Source organism: Lithobates pipiens, unplaced genomic scaffold (genome assembly GCF_037356315.1).
Source record: "Lithobates pipiens isolate NorthernLeopardFrog02 unplaced genomic scaffold, aLitPip1_a1.2 Scaffold_8, whole genome shotgun sequence".
Lineage (NCBI taxonomy): Eukaryota > Metazoa > Chordata > Amphibia > Anura > Ranidae > Lithobates > Lithobates pipiens.
The window spans coordinates 166,637,761-166,654,985 of NW_027507903.1; the positions used below are offsets into that span (position 1 = coordinate 166,637,761).

Consider the following 17,225-nt stretch of genomic DNA (forward strand, 5'->3'; position numbering starts at 1 on the left):
AGTGCAGATATTGTAATACAATGTGGCCATTTGAATGGTGCACCTGTCCTACAGCAAACTACATGGGATTGTAGACAGTACCAATTAACCATGTAATAACACACTTCAATAATTACCAGCTAATGAGAATAAAAACACTGTATGAATATTTTAAAGGATTGAAATTGGCCACAGCCCTTTATTATTGGAAATACATTTTTTTTTATTTGATATTATAATCCAATTTAACACACATATGACAGTGTTGTCTTCTTTACCAAATATTTCACACAAAACCAAAATATTATTATATAGCTTTACACACACATATATATGAACTAAATATCTATAACTCAGCCATTAAATCTCGAGTTATAACCATTAACCAGAACTGTCCCCTTTCCATAGAAAGGGACGGATGCCACACAATAAGGACCGCGACAAGGGTGGATGGGTGGTAAGCTTCTTCTTGTTGCTAACTGCCAACTGACAGCTATTGCACAGATTTTTTTATTTAAATAGGCACCAGTAGCTTGTGCCAAGTCAGTTATAAATGTGTGACTTCTTAAACCAATTACATGTATACATTTCAAACTGTTGTTGCCATTGGCGTCAACTGTTTACTGTTTGTTATGCTCCCATAAGTGGGTGAGGCAAATGAAATGCTCCCCACTTTCTATTCTTGGAGTTCCCTATTAACATGGGACCAAACACAGACTGAAGGAAAGTGTTCCCAGGCTTTCCCTTCACAGGGCACAGAGTTAAAAACTCTTCTAGTTCTGTGGCAGGTCAATCACTGATCGGGCCTAAATAAGCATCTAGAAAGTGGAAACACTGACTGCTTTCTACTGTGGCCAGAGAGCCCTACAACACATACTGTACCAAAGGAAAGGTTGGTTGCCGGAGTTCAAATGGCTAATCTTTAAAACTTTTTTTTCCAATACAATAAAATGATGTAAAACCAAGTGTGTAAAAGTAGCATTCAAATGTCTCTGCAATTATGATTGAAAATATATGTTTGCTGACAATACTTTATTTTTTCCATTTCATTACTAGAAGTATAAAAAATGTAAGCAAGCATCCTGTCACCAAAATAATGCAATGTTAAAGTTTTCTATCATTTTTATAGTAGACAACCAAGGCTAATGCTATGTTTTATTCATGCATTAATACAATAGTCATTATCATACACAAAAATACAATAATAGTACTTTTCTATTCTGTCTAGCTTCTCCATGGGTAGATAAGAGCAGAACGCCAAATAAAATTGACCTTTATGATGTTAGAAGACGACCATGGTAAGTTTATTTATATTTATGCATTTGGTAATTTATTCAATTAATGTGATGCCTGCACTGATATCTACTTGATTAATCCTATAAATAAAAAAAAAGATATTCACTTTGTGTTGCAACTCTGGCAATGACAAAGCAGGGCTCATTTGCTTTCTCTGCTTCATTATTTTTCATTATAAAAAGACATTAAACAATGTTACTTATAAATTACAGTCTAATGAAACGTGGGAGATGGAGTGCTCTACCAGAATTGTTGTGCTATCTGTGCAGCTTAAGAGGAGTACAAGCAATATCCATAACATTTGTTCTATTATTTAATTAGAAATTGTAATCCTATCAAACAGCATTATCTTAAGAGGGGCATAATAATGAGCAATAACCGAATATAAGCTTTGGTCTGATTTTTCAGTAAATAGAATTCATTATTCGATTTTTATTGTATTCTTTTTTTTATACCATTTTCAATTATATACTTGCAGGCATTATTGATTTATGAATAAAAAAAAATAAAATGAATCATCGTTAATGTATAATTAGCTGTGAAAAGCAACAATGACTAGGTTCCTTTAAAAGATACATTTAATGGTGACTACTAGCATAAAAGTACATTATACTGTACACCAATAATGAGGACCAGCATATCAGGAACACAGTATGTAAATTAAAATATATTTAGACAAATAACATAACAAAACCAAGTGAACTCTATGCTCATGAAAGTATTGCATCAAAAAAATGAATCAAACATTTACCAACAGAACAGCTGCTCACAGAAAGATAACCACAAACAGCTATCTATACAAATTAAACACCATATATGTGAAGCGTTGTCCCTTTAAGTGTAAAACAATATATATTGATTATACCATTAACCCTTTGAAAATCACAATTAAAAATCTCTGATATAATCATTACAAATTATAAAAAAAATCATATTCTGCCCGTGAGCACACAGTCTGCTGACGTTGCACGATGCGCATGCATGCTGGGTGCGTATTACAATATGCATGAATAATATCTACTCTATGTGAGTATGTTTGCTTACAATAAACCAGCGGTTTGAAATATTGTTACGCTATGTGTGGTGTTTTTTTCCTTCTGTTTTATTTTGTTGATGTATGGAGATTAACCAATTCAGCCCCAGAAGGATTTACCCCCTTAGTGTGATGCTGTACCCAAACAAATGTTTCCCCCCCCCCTACAAATAGAGCTTTCTTTTGGTGGTTTTTGATCATCTCTGTGGTTTTTATTTTTTGCGCTACAAGCAAAAAAAGAGTGACAGTTTAGAAAAAAACACATTTTGTACTTTTTGATATAATAAATATCCTAAGTTTTTTTTCTCGATTTAGGTCAATGAATTCTTCTACATATTTTTGGTAATAAAAATCGCAAAAAGCGTATATTGATTGGTTTGTGCAAAAGTTATAGTGTCTACAAAATAGGGGATAGATTTATGGAATTATTTTTATTTTTTTTAAAGTAACGGAAGTGATCTGCAATTTTTATCGAGACTGCGATATTGTGACGGACACATCGGACACTTTTGACATATTTTTTGGTCGATTGACAATCATACAGAAATCAGTGCTATAAAAATGCACTAATTACTGTATAAATGTCACTGGCAGGGAAGCGGTTAACACTAGGGCATGATCAAGGGGTTAACTGTGTTCCCTAGGTGTGTGTTCTAACTGTAGGGGGAGAGGACTGACTAGAAGAGATGACAGATTGTGGTTCCTAGCTATTAGGAACTCACAATTTGTCACTCCTCACAGAACAGGGACTTGACACGTCCCTGTTCTGCCATCGTGCCCACGATCGATGTTGGCCAGCAGTCATCGAGACCATCGGCCACGAACATCGGCACTCCCAGCAGTGTAGTGGGTGCATGAACGCACCTCCGGTGGTGTGCGCGTGCCTGCTATTCTTCTTAAAGGAGCCGACATGTAGCTACAACGGCCCACGGGATCATACCAACCTGCCGCCGTGTAATGATGGTGGCTGGTCGGCAAGCAGTTAATATTGGCCAAATAGATTTTAAGCAAGTGTACTAAGAGCTCTGAAGCAAGTGCCCTGTGCTTCCTGTATGCAACCTGTGGTGTGATTTATTTATTTTTAATATACAGTAATTGGTAATGATTATATAATTTATCTTTAATTGTTAATTGGTCTGTTGGCTTAAAATGAAAAAAAAAAGTTTTGCGGTTTAACCACTTGCTTACTGGGCACTTAAACACCATTCTGCCCAGACCAATTTTCAGCTTTCGGTGCTCTCACAATTTGAATGACAATTACTCAGTCATGCAACACTGTACCCAAATGAATTTTTTGTCCTTTTTTTCCCACAAATAGAGCTTTCTTTTGGTGGTATTTGATCACCTCTGGGGTTTTTATTTTTTGCGCTATAAATGAAAAAAGACCGAAAATTTTGAAAAAAAAACGCATATTTCTTTGTTTCTGTGACAAAATTATGCAAATTATTAATTTTTCTTCATAAATTTTGGTCACAATTTATACTGCTACATATCTTTGGTAAAAATAACCCAAATTAGTGGATATTATTTGGTCTTTGTGAAAGTTAGAGCGTCTACAAGCTGTGGTGCGAATCGCACAAAATTGATCACATCTGATGTACTGGTGGCCTATCTCGCTTCTTGTGACCCGAACAAGTCAGGAAAGTACAAATACCCCCCAAATGACCCCTTTTTGGAAAGTAGACATTCCAAGGTATTTAGTAAGAGGCATGGTGAGCTTTTTGATGTTGTCATTTTTTTCCCACAATTCTTTGCAAAATGAAGATTTTTCATTTTTTTTATTTTTCTCCACAAAATTGTCATTGTAATAGGTTATTTCTCTCACGTGGCATGTGTATACCACAAATGACACCCCCCAAAAAATTCTGCTACTCCTCCTGAGTATTACAATACCACATGTGTGGGACTTTTTCACAGCCTGGCCACATAGAGAGGCCCAACATGCAGGGAGCGCCATCACGTGTTCTAGAAGCATAAATTACACATCTAACTTGTTGACTATTTATTACACTTTTGAAATACCAGGACAATGACACGTGACACTGATGACAGATGGCACTGATACGTGGCAATGATGACACTTATACGTGGCACTGATGACACGTGGCACTGATGACAGATGGCACTAATATGTGGCACTGATGACAGATGACACTAATATGTGGCACTGATGACACGTGGCACTAATACGTGGCACTGATGACACGTGGCACTAATACGTGGCACTGATGGCACGTGGCACTAATACGTGGCACTGATGACACGTGGCACTAATACGTGGCACTAATACGTGCCACCGGTGACAGATGGCACTAATACGTGGCACCAATGACGCGTGACACTGATGACAGATGGCACTGATAAGTGGCATTGATGACACGTGACACTGACAACAGATGGCACGTGACACTGACAGGTGGCACTGATGACAAATGGCACTGATGACAGATGGCACTATGTGGCACTGACACGTGGCACTGACGACACGTGGCACTGGGGGCAGGTGGCACTGGGGGCAGGTGGCACTGGGGGCAGGTGGCACTGGGGTGGATGGCACTGGGGGCAGGTAGCACTGGGGTGGATGGCACTGGGGGCAGGTAGCACTGGGGTGGATGGCACTGGGGGCAGGTAGCACTGGGGTGGATGGCACTGGGGGCAGATAGCACTGGGGTGGATGGCACTGGGGGCAGGTAGCACTGGGGTGGATGGCACTGGGGGCAGGTAGCACTGGGGTGGATGGCACTGGGGGCAGGTAGCACTGGGGTGGATGGCACTGGGGGCAGGTGGCACTGGGGTGGATGGCACTGGGGCGGATGGCACTGGGGCAGATGGCACTGCTGGGGGTGGATGGCACTGCTAGGGGAGGATGGCACTGCTAGGGGAGGATGGCACTTTATTTTATTTTTTTACTTTTTTTTCTTTCACAGTCAGAACGGCTGCCGCTGCAGCCGTTCATCTCTCCCCTCTCGCACTGTCTGTGCGAGGAAGGAGAGCGGCGCTGAGAGATGATCTCATATGTAAACATATGAGATCATCTCCCATTGGATACGCCGATCACGCTGTAAACGGCCGCTGTGATTGGCCGTTTACAGCGATCTGTGTTTGCCTGTCCCCGGGGGACACGGCGAACACAGAACTTCCGCGATGCGCGCCCGCGGCGGCGCGCATTGCGGAAGTAAACATCACGCCGTCCAGGGACGACAACCCGGACGAAGGCGCCTGCTCTACTGCCGTCATTCGGCCATAGGGCGGGCGCGAGGAGGTTAATGACCAGGCTTTGCCTATGGAATTACGTTAAGTAGAAATGCAAAAGAGATTTTATAATCTATAGATACACAATGAGCCTGATTCTTCAAGCTACAAAAGCACATACCACATGCTTAACCACTTGCCGACCGCCGCACGACGATGTACGTCGACAGAATGGCACGGGCAGGCATATGGGCGTACATGTATGTCCCTGCCTTCCTGCGCGTGGGGGGCCCGATCGGGCCCCCCCCCGGTGCCAGCGGCGGTCGGTATCCGTTCAGGAGCGATCCGGGATGAGGGGGCGGCCATTCGTTCATGGCCACCCCCTTGCGATCGCTCCTGACGAATGAAAGTGAAGCGTGACATCACTTCCTCTCCTGTAATGTAAACACAGGCAGAGGAAGTGATGTAATCTCTCCTCGTGTCGGTATTTTTCGTTCCGGCACCGAGGAGAGAGGATCGGTGAGTTGCACCAACACTACACAATACAGTAGAACATGCCAGGCACACTCTCACCCCCCCTTCACCCCCCGATCACCCCCCCAATCACCCCTGGACCCCCAGTCACAGTGACACCAATTGCATTATTTTTTTTGCATTGGTGTAATTTGTGACTGTAATAACTGTTAGGGCAGTTAGGGTTAGCCCCCTTTAGTTCTAGGGTACCCCCCTAACCCCCCCAATAAAGGTTTAACCCCGTGATCACCCCCCGTAGCCAGTGTCACTAATGCTGGGTTCACATTGCAGCGGTTTATGAGAACGGATGTGATTTTGCACCGCACTGCAGTGCAAATCACATCCGATCTCTGTGCGATTCGAGTTCAGCCATACAGATAGTATGGCTGAATTCGCATCGCACCCGACGCACTCGCCGCACCCGACGCAAACTCACACGGGACCCTTTTTTTGGTCCGCAGCAGAATCGGATCGCATGGGTGTTCACACCATGCGATCCGATTCCTGTCCGAGTTTGCAGATCGCACTGCGATATGCGAACTGATCTGGGGGTGTCATTAACATTTCACGGACACTCCCAGCAGTTCGCATAGGGCAGTGTGATGCGGGAACCCGCCGCGGATTCGTGGCGTTCCCGCATCGCTCCAGTGTGAACCCAGCCTAATAAGCGATCGTTTTTCTGATCGCTGTATTAGTGTCACAGGTGACGCTAGTTAGGCAGGTAGGTATTTAGGTTCGCCGCAGCTTTTTATAGCGCCAGGGACCCCCATATACTACCGCATAAAGCCCCCTGATTGCCCCCTAGTTAACCCTTTCACCAGTGATCACCATATAACTGTTACAGGTGACGCTGGTTGGTTAGTTATTTTTTTATAGTTTCAGGGCAACCGCCATTTATTACCTAATAAAGGTTTAACCCCCTGATCACCCGGCGGGTGATATAAGTTTGAGGGTCAGATAAGGTCTGCGTTGCCCCAGGCAGCATCAGGTTAGTGCCAGTACCGCTAACACCCATGCGCAAAGCATACACCTCCCTTAGTAATATAGTATCTGATCAGATCTATATTAGCGTCGCCAGCAGTTTAGGTTTCCCAAAACGCATTGTTAGCGGGATCAGCCCAGATACCTGCTAGCACCTGCGTTTAGCCCCTCCTCCAAGCCCAGCCCAGCCCACCCAAGTGCAGTATCGATCGATCGATCACTGTCACTTACAAAACACAACACACATAACTGCAGCGTTCGCAGTCAGGCCTGATCCCTGCGATCGCTAACAGTTTTTTTTGTAGCGTTTTGATACAGTCGCTGACAGCCTAGGTGCTTTTTTACCTGTGAGTCTCACTAGTGTACCCCTAAATTTAGGGGTGTCTACTTTCCAAAATGGGGTCATTTGGGGGGGGGGGGGGGGGTTTGTGCCATCTTGGCATTTTATGGCCTTCAAAACTGTAATAGGTAGTGAGGAGTGAAGTCAAAAATTTACGCCCTTAGAAAGCCTGAAGGCGGTGCTTGGTTTTCGGGGCCCCGTACGCGGCTAGGCTCCCAAAAAGTCCCACATATGTGGTATCCCCGTACTCAGGAGAAGCAGCAGAATTTATTTTGGGGTGTCATTTCACATATGCCCATGGCATGTGTGAGCAATATATCATTTAGTGACAACTTTGTGAAAAAAAAAAAAAGTTTGTAATATTCCCGCAACTTGTGGCAAAATATAAAATATTCCATGGACTCAACATGCCTCTCAGCAAATAGCTTGGGGTGTCTACTTTCTAAAATGGGGTCATTTGTGGGGGTTTTGTGCCATCTTGGCATTTTATGGCCTTCAAAACTGTAATAGGTAGTGAGGAGTGAAGTCAAAAATTTACGCCCTTAGAAAGCCTGAAGGCGGTGCTTGGTTTTCGGGGCCCCGTACGCGGCTACGCTCCCAAAAAGTCCCACATATGTGGTATCCCCGTACTCAGGAGAAGCAGCAGAATTTATTTTGGGGTGTCATTTCACATATGCCCATGGCATGTGTGAGCAATATATCATTTAGTGACAACTTTGTGAAAAAAAAAAAGTTTGTAATATTCCCGCAACTTGTGGCAAACTTTCTAAAATGGGGTCATTTGTGGGGGTTTTGTGCCATCTTGGCATTTTATGGCCTTCAAAACTGTAATAGGTAGTGAGGAGTGAAGTCAAAAATTTACGCCCTTAGAAAGCCTGAAGGCGGTGCTTGGTTTTCGGGGCCCCGTACGCGGCTAGGCTCCCAAAAAGTCCCACATATGTGGTATCCCCGTACTCAGGAGAAGCAGCAGAATTTATTTTGGGGTGTCATTTCACATATGCCCATAGCATGTGTGAGCAATATATCATTTAGTGACAACTTTGGGAAAAAAAAATAAAAATAAATAAAAGTTTGTAATTTTCCCGTAACTTGTGACAAAATATAAAATATTCCATGGAATTAACATGCCTCTCAGCAAATAGCTTGGGGTGTCTACTTTCTAAAATGGGGTCATTTGTGGGGGTTTTGTGCCATCTTGGCATTTTATGGCCTTCAAAACTGTAATAGGTAGTGAGGAGTGAAGTCAAAAATTTACGCCCTTAGAAAGCCTGAAGGCGGTGCTTGGTTTTCGGGGCCCCCGTACGCGGCTAGGCTCCCAAAAAGTCCCACATATGTGGTATCCCCGTACTCAGGAGAAGCAGCAGAATTTATTTTGGGGTGCCATTTCACATATGCCCATAGCATGTGTGAGCAATATATCATTTAGTGACAACTTTGGGAAAAAAAATAAAATAAATAAAAGTTTGTAATTTTCCCGCAACTTGTGACAAAATATAAAATATTCCATGGACTTAACATGCCTCTCAGCAAATAGCTTGGGGTGTCTACTTTCTAAAATGGGGTCATTTGTGGGTGTTTTGTGCCATCTTGGCATTTTATGGCCTTCAAAACTGTAATAGGTAGTGAGGAGTGAAGTCAAAAATTTACGCCCTTAGAAAGCCTGAAGGCGGTGCTTGGTTTTCGGGGCCCTGTACGCGGCTAGGCTCCCAAAAAGTCCCACATATGTGGTATCCAAGTACTCAGGAGAAGCAGCAGAATTTATTTTGGGGTGTCATTTCACATATGCCCATAGCATGTGTGAGAAATATATCATTTAGTGACAACTTTGTGAAAAAAAATAAAAAATAAATAAAAGTTTGTAATTTTCCCGCAACTTGTGGCAAAATATAAAATATTCCATGGACTCAACATGCCTCTCAGCAAATAGCTTGGGGTGTCTACTTTCTAAAATGGGGTCATTTGTGGGTGTTTTGTGCCATCTTGGCATTTTATGGCCTTCAAAACTGTGATAGGTAGTGAGGAGTGAAATTACAAATGTATGCCCTTAGAAATCCTGAAGGCGGTGCTTGGTTTTCGGGGCCTCGTACGCGGCTAGGCTTCCAAAAAGTCGACCACATGTGGTATCCCCGTACTCAGGAGAAGCAGTAGAATGTATTTTGGGGTACAATTCCACATATAACCATGGCATGTGTGAGCAATATATCATTTAGTGACAACTTTGTGTAAAAAAAAAAAAATACATTTTTTGTCATTATTCAATCGCTTGAGGCAAAAAAATAAAATATTTAATGGGCTCAACATGCCTCTTATCAATTTCCTTAGGGTGTCTACTTTCCAAAATGGGGTCATTTGGGGGGGTTTTGTACTGCCCTGCCATTTTAGCACCTCAAGAAATGAGATAGGCAGTCATAAACTAAAAGCTGCGTAAATTCCAGAAAACGTACCTTAGTTTGTAGATGTGACAACTTTTGCGCAAACCAATAAATATACAGTTATTGACTTTTTTTTTACCAAAGACATGTGGCTGAATACATTTTGGCCTAAATGTATGACTAGAATTGAGTTTATTGGATTTTTCTAATAACAAAAAGTAGAAAATATCATTTTTTTTCAAAATTTGCGGTCTTTTTACATTTATATCGCAAAAAATAAAAATCGCAGAGTCAGTCAAATACCTTTAAAAGAAAGCTCTATTTGTGGGAAAAAAAGGACGCAAATTTTGTTTGGGTACAACATTGCATGACCGCGCAATTACCAGTTAAAGCAGCGCAGTGCCAAATTGTAAAAAGACCTCTGGTCATTGACCAGCAAAATGGTCCGGTCTGAAAGTGGTTAAAGCATTCTCCTTCCAACTTCTCTGATTAATCTAAAGGACAGTCATAGGTTTTAACTATGAATAGATTAATATTGTATTGTAGGCTTTATTATAGTTTTTTAGGTAAACACATCCTAATTATTAAATCAGCCCAAAAATTTATAAAAAATGTATTGAAATGAGAATTAATAGGTATATATGTCAGAATTGAATAATGTATTGTGGGCTTTATTATTATTTTTACATACATTAACCACTTGACCACTGGGCACTTAAACCTCTTTCCTAACCAAACCAATTTTCAGCTTTCAGTGCTCTCACAGTTTGAATGAAAATTATTCAGTCCAACATTGTACCCATATGAAATTTGTGTCCTTTTTTCACACAAATAGAGCTTTCTTTTGGTGGTATTTAATCACTGCAGTTTTTTTTTTTTTTTTTGCGCTATAAATGAAAAATACAGAAAATTCTGTCTTTGTTTCTGTTATAAAATTTAGCAAATTAGTAATTTTTCATAATACATTTTGGCCAAATTTTATACTGCTACATATCTTTGATAAAATAATTCAAATCAGTGTATATTATTTGGTCTTTGTGAAAGTTTTAGAGTCTACAAGTTATGGTGCTAATCACTAAAAATTGATCACACCTGAAGTACTGATGGCCTAGCTCATAAGCCAGGAGACCCTAATAAGCCAGGACAGTACAATTACCCCCCAAATGACCCCTTTTTGGAAAGTAGACATTCAAAGGTATTTAGAAAGAGGCATGGTGAGTTTTTTGATGTTGTAATTTTTTCCCACAATTCTTTGCAAAATCAAGATTTTTTTTCTTTTTTCACAAAAGTGTCATATTATCAGGTTATTTCTAACACACAGCATATGCATATCACAAACTACACCCCAAAATCCAAAATGCATTCTACTACTCCTCCTGAGTATGATGATACCACATGTGTGAGACTTTTACACAGTGTGGCCACATACAAAAGCCCAAAATGCAGGGAGCACCATCAGGCGTTCTAGGAGCATAAATTACATATTTCATTTCTTGACTACCTCTTGCACTTTTGAAGGCCTGGAGCACTGGTACAACAAAAATGCCCACAAAATTACCCCATTATGGAAAGAAAACACTCCAGACATAATCTGTGAGGCATATTGAGTCTTTTGAACATGTCATTTTTTTCTACACATTTTTGTAAAATGTGGAAAGAAATGAAAATGCATTTTATTTTTACACAAAGTTGTACATTTTTACAATATTTCTAACACACAGCATGTACATGGAAAAAATTACATCCCAAAATAGATTATTCTACTCCCAAGTATAACGATACCACATGTGTGAGACTTTTACACAGCCTGGCCTAATACAGAGGTCCAGCATGCAGGGAGCACCATCAGGCATTGTAGGGGCATACATTTCAAATCTAATTTGACTACCTATTACACTTTGAGGCACTGTAGTGGCATGGATGAGCCGAGGATGGGGATGGCTAAGCATGGTGGAGCCATGCATGTGGATGGCTTGGTATGGCTGAGAATGTATGGGATGGCTGAGTATGGCTGAGTGGGTATGGCTTAGTATGGCTGGGTAGTTATGGATGGGATGGCTGGGTCAGGTATGACTGGGTGGGTATGGCTGAGTGTGAATGGGATGGTTGAGTATGGCTGGGTATGGATGGGATGATTGGGTCGGGTATGGCTGAGGCTGGGTATGGATGAGTGTGGATGGATGAGTATTGCTGAGTATGGATGAATGGATGAGTATTGCTGAGCATGGATGGATGGATATTGCTGAGCAAGAATGAGCGTGGATGGCTGAGCATGGATGGATGAGTATTGCTGAGCAGGAATGGATGGATGAGCATTGCTGAGCATGGATGGATGGATAAGTATTGCTCAGTATGGATGAATGAGTATTGCTGAGTATGGATGGATGAGTATGGATGGCTGAGCAGGGATGAGTATTGCTGGTTATGGATGGTTGAGTATTGCTGAGTATGAACGGATGAGTATTGCTGAGTATGGATGGATGGGTATTGCTGAGTATAAATGGATGAGTATTGCTGAGTATGGATGGATGGATGAGTATTGCTGAGGATGGATGAGTATTGATGAGTATTGCTGGGATGGATGGATGAGTATTTATGAGTATTGCTGGGATGGATGGATGAGTATCGATGAGTATTACTGGGATGGATGAGTATTGATGAGTATTGCTGGGATGGATAGATGAGTATTGCTGGGATGGATGGAGGAGTATTGCTGGGATGGATGGATGGATGAGTATTGCTGGGATGGATGGATGAGTATTGCTGGGATGGATGGATGAGTATTGCTGGAATGGATGAGTATTGATGAGTATTGCTGGGATGAATGAGTATTGCTGGGATGGATGGACATTGATGAGTATTGCTGAGATGAATGGATGAGTATTGCTGGGATGTATGAGTATTGCTGGGATGGACGGATAATGATGAGTATTGCTGGGATGGATGGATATTGATGAGCATTGCTGGGATGTATGGATAATGATGAGCATTGCTGGGATGGATGGATATTGATGAGTATTGCTGAGAATGGATGAGTATTGCTGGGATGGATGGATAATGATGAGTATTGATGGGATAGATGGATATTGATGAGTATTGCCGCTCACAATGTACCGAGAGGGGAGAGATGAACCGGCCAGTTTGTTTACAAGTGATCGCTCCATCATTGGACGGAGCAATCACGTGGTAAACGGCCGCTATCAATGGTCATTTACCATGATCCGTGATGTGCCGGATCCAGAGGATATTCCCATGTGCGCACCCCAGGGGGCATGCAGGAGCAAGATATATATATATATATATATATATATATATACACAGTATCTCACAAAACTGAGTATATCCCTCACATTTTTTTAAATTATTTTATTATATCTTTTCATGTGACAACATTGAAGAACTATGTTTATATGTATGTAAAAACATGCATATGTGCTGTCTATGGGCAGGATTTAGGTAAATGGTAAGAACATTTTGCAATGTACACAGCATACAAGTCCCATCAGTGGCCCAAGTTATCACACAAAAAAAATGTACAGACTTGTAAATGAGAAATGAGCGTTCCATGCAAAAAACAAAAAAAAATAAACTGGGTCCTTAAATTAAAGTGTAGTCCCCAAAGAGAGAGCATTTGTGCCCTGTGTGTTTATTCAGAAGGGGTCAAGGACATTATATATACATATATACAGTATCTCACAAAAGTGATTACACCCCTCACATTTTTGTAAATATTTTATTATATCTTTTCATGGGACAACATTGAAGAACTGACACTTTGCTACAATGTAAAGTAGTGAGTGTACAGCTTGTATAATAGTGTACATTTGCTGCCCCCTCAAAATACCTCAACACACAGCCAATAATGTCTAAACTGCTGGCAACAAAAGTGAGTACACCCCTAAGTGAAAATGTCTGATGGGACCAAAGTATCAATATTTTGTGTGGCCACCATTATTTTCCAGCACTGCCTTAACCCTCTTGGGCATGGAGTTCACCAGAGCTTTACAGGTTGCCACTGGAGTCCTCTTCCACTCCTCCATGATGACATCACAGAGCTGGTGGATGTTAGAGACCTTGCACTCTTCCACCTTCCGTTTGAGTATGCCCCACAGATGCTTAATAGGGTTTAGGTCTGGAGACATGCTTGGCCAATCTAACACCTTTACCATCAACTTCTTTAGCAAGGCAGGGGTCATCTTGGAGGTGTGTTTGGGGTCATTGTCATGTTGGAATACTGCCCTGCCACCCAGTCTCCGAAGGGAAGGGATCATGCTCCGCTTCAGTATGTCACAGTACATGTTGACATTCATAGTTTCTTCCGTGATTTGTAGCTCCCCAGTGCTGGCAGCACTCATGCAGCCTTTAGACCATGACACTCCCACCACCATGCTTGACTGTAGATAAGACACACTTGTCTTTGTACTCCTCACCTGGTTGCCGCCACACGCTTGACACCATCTGAACCAAATAAGTTTATCTTGGTCTCATCAGACCACGGTACATGGCTCCAGTAATCCATGTCCTTAGTCTGCTTGTCTTCAGCAAACTGCAGGCTTTCTTGTGCATTATCTATAGAAGAGGCTTCCTTCTGGGACGACAGCCATGCAGACCAATTTGATTCATTGTGCGGCTTATGGTCTGAGCACTGACAGTCTATTTCTTTGGTTGACCATGGTGAGGCCTGTTCTGAGTGGAACCTGTTAAACTGATGTATGGTCTTGGCCCGCTCAGTTTCAGGGTCTTGGCACTCTTCTTATAGCCCAGGCCATCTGTATGTAGAGCAACTATTCTTTTTTTCAGATCCTCAGAGAGTTCTCTGCCATGATGTGCCATGTTGAACTTCCAGTGACCAGTATGAGAGAGTGAGAGTGATAACACCAGATTTAACATACCTGCTCCCCATTCACACTTGAGACCCTGTAACACACTAACAAGTCACATTATATCGGGGAGGGAAAATGGCTAGTTGGGCCCAATTTGAACATTTTCACATGGGGGGTTCTCACTTTTGTTGCCAGCGGTTTAGACATTAATGGCTGTGTATTGAGTTATTTTGAGGGGACAGCAAATTTACACTGTTATACCAGCTGTACACTCACTACATTGGAGAAAAGTGACATTTCTTCAGTTTTGTCACATGAAAAGACATAATAAAATATTTACAAAAATGTGAGGGGTGGACTCACTTTTGAGATACTGTATATATGTATATATAATGTCCTTGACCCCTTCTGAATAAACACACAGGGCACAAATGTTCTCTCTTTGGGGACTACATTTTAATTTAAGTACCCCCTTTTTTTTTTTTTTTTTTTTTTTTTGCATGGAACGCTCATTTCTCATTTACAAGTCTGTACAATTTTTTTGTGATAACTTGGGCCACTGATGGGACTTGTATGCTGTGTACATTGCAAAATGTTCTTACCATTTACCTAAATCCTGCCCACAGACAGCACATATGCATGTTTTTACATACATATACCTGCATGAAGCTGCAGTTATGGCATAATGTATGCTAAAAGTACATTATATGAAAGTGAAACCTTTCAGGCAGTGTTGATGCATGTATTGTTTCAGTGGGAAAAATGTCCATGTAGTAAGTACCGTATATCTAAAGCTAACTTTTTTTTTTTTAAATCATTTCAGCCCTGGAAGATTTACCCCTCTTCATGACCAGGCCATTTCTTTGCAATACGGCACTGCGTTATTTTAACTGACAGTTGCGCAGCCATGCAACACTGTACCCAAATTAAATGTATGTCCATTTTTCCCACAGATAGACCTTTCATTTGGTGGTATTTGATCACCTCTGCATCTTTTATTAACCACCTCGCGCCCGCCCTATGGCCGAATGACGGCCGTAGAGCAGGCGCGTTCGTCCGGGTGGTCGTCCCTGGACGTCCTGATGTTTACTTCCGCAATGCGCGCCGCCGCGGGCGCGCATCGCGGAAGTTCTGTGTTCGCCGTGTCCCCCGGGGACAGGCAAACACAGATCGCTGTAAACGGCCAATCACAGCGGCCGTTTACAGCGTGATCGGCGTGTCCAATGGGAGATGATCTCATATGTAAACATATGAGATCATCTCTCAGCGCCGCTCTCCCTCCTCGCACAGACAGTGTGAGAGGGGAGAGATGAACGGCTGCAGCGGCAGCCGTTCTGCCTGTAGTAAAAAAAATTAAATTTTTTTTTTTAAAAAAGTAAAAAATAAAATAAAAAGTGCCATCCTCCCCCAGCAGTGCCACCCGCCCCCAGCAGTGCCATCCGCCCCCAGCAGTGCCATCCGCCCCCAGCAGTGCCATCTGCCCCAGTGCCATCTGCCCCAGTGCCATCCACCCCAGTGCCATCCACCCCAGTGCTACCTGCCCCCAGTGCCATCCACCCCAGTGCTACCTGCCCCCAGTGCCATCCACCCCAGTGCTACCTGCCCCCAGTGCCATCCACCCCAGTGCTACCTGCCCCCAGTGCTACCCACCCCAGTGCTACCTGCCCCCAGTGCTACCTTCCCCCAGTGCCACCTGTTGTCAGTGCCACCTGTCGTCAGTGCCCTCTGTCATCAGTGCCACGTGTCATCAGTGCCACGTGTCATCAGTGCCACATAGTGCCATCTGTCATCAGTGCCACGTATCAGTGCCATTTGTCATCAGTGCCACCTGTCAGTGTCACGTGCCATCTGTTGTCAGTGTCACGTGTCATCAATGCCACTTATCAGTGCCATCTGTCATCAGTGTCACGCGTCATCGGTGCCATGTATTAGTGCCATCTGTCATCGGTGGCACGTATCAGTGCCACGTGTCTTCAGTGCCACGTGTCATCAGTGCCAAGTATAAGTGCCACGTGTCATCAGTGCCACATATTAGTGCCATCTGTCATCAGTGCCACCTGTCATCAGTGCCACCTGTCATCAGTGCCACGTATAAGTGTCATCATTGCCACGTATCAGTGCCATCTGTCATCAGTGTCACGTGTCATTGTCCTGGTGCTTCAAAAGTGTAATAAATAGTCAACAAGTTAGATGTGTAATTTATGTTCCTAGAACACATGATGGCGCTACCTGCATGTTGGGCCTCTCTATGTGGCCAGGCTGTGAAAAAGTCACACACATGTGGTATTGTAATACTCAGGAGGAGTAGCAGAATTTTTTGGGGGGTGTCATTTGTGGTATACACATGCCATGTGAGAGAAATAACCTATTACAATGACAATTTTGTGGAGAAAAAAAAATGAAACATCTTAATTTTGCAAAGAATTGTGGGAAAAAAATGACAACATCAAAAAGCTCACTATGCCTCTTACTAAATACCTTGGAATGTCTACTTTCCAAAAAGGGGTCATTTGGGGGTATTTGTACTTTCCTGACTTGTTCGGGTCACAAGAAGCGAGATAGGCCACCAGTACATCAGATGTGATCAATTTTGTGCGATTCGCACCACACCTTGTAGACTCTCTAACTTTCACAAAGACCAAATAATATCCACTAATTTGGGTTATTTTTACCAAAGATATGCAGCAGTATAAATT

At 42.4% G+C, this 17,225-nt stretch overlaps 1 protein-coding gene across 9 annotated transcripts in view; it reads left to right on the plus strand.

The window, feature by feature from the left end:
* The window catches only part of CACNA2D1 (calcium voltage-gated channel auxiliary subunit alpha2delta 1), a 930,857-nt gene that overhangs the window by 630,537 nt on the left and 283,095 nt on the right, over positions 1–17,225 (plus strand). For all 9 annotated transcript variants that reach the window (XM_077469518.1, XM_077469511.1, XM_077469509.1 and 6 more), the window contains one exon: positions 1,208–1,277. In XM_077469518.1, the coding sequence (XP_077325644.1) occupies positions 1,208–1,277 (70 nt within the window). The remainder of the gene's footprint in view (positions 1–1,207; positions 1,278–17,225) is intronic.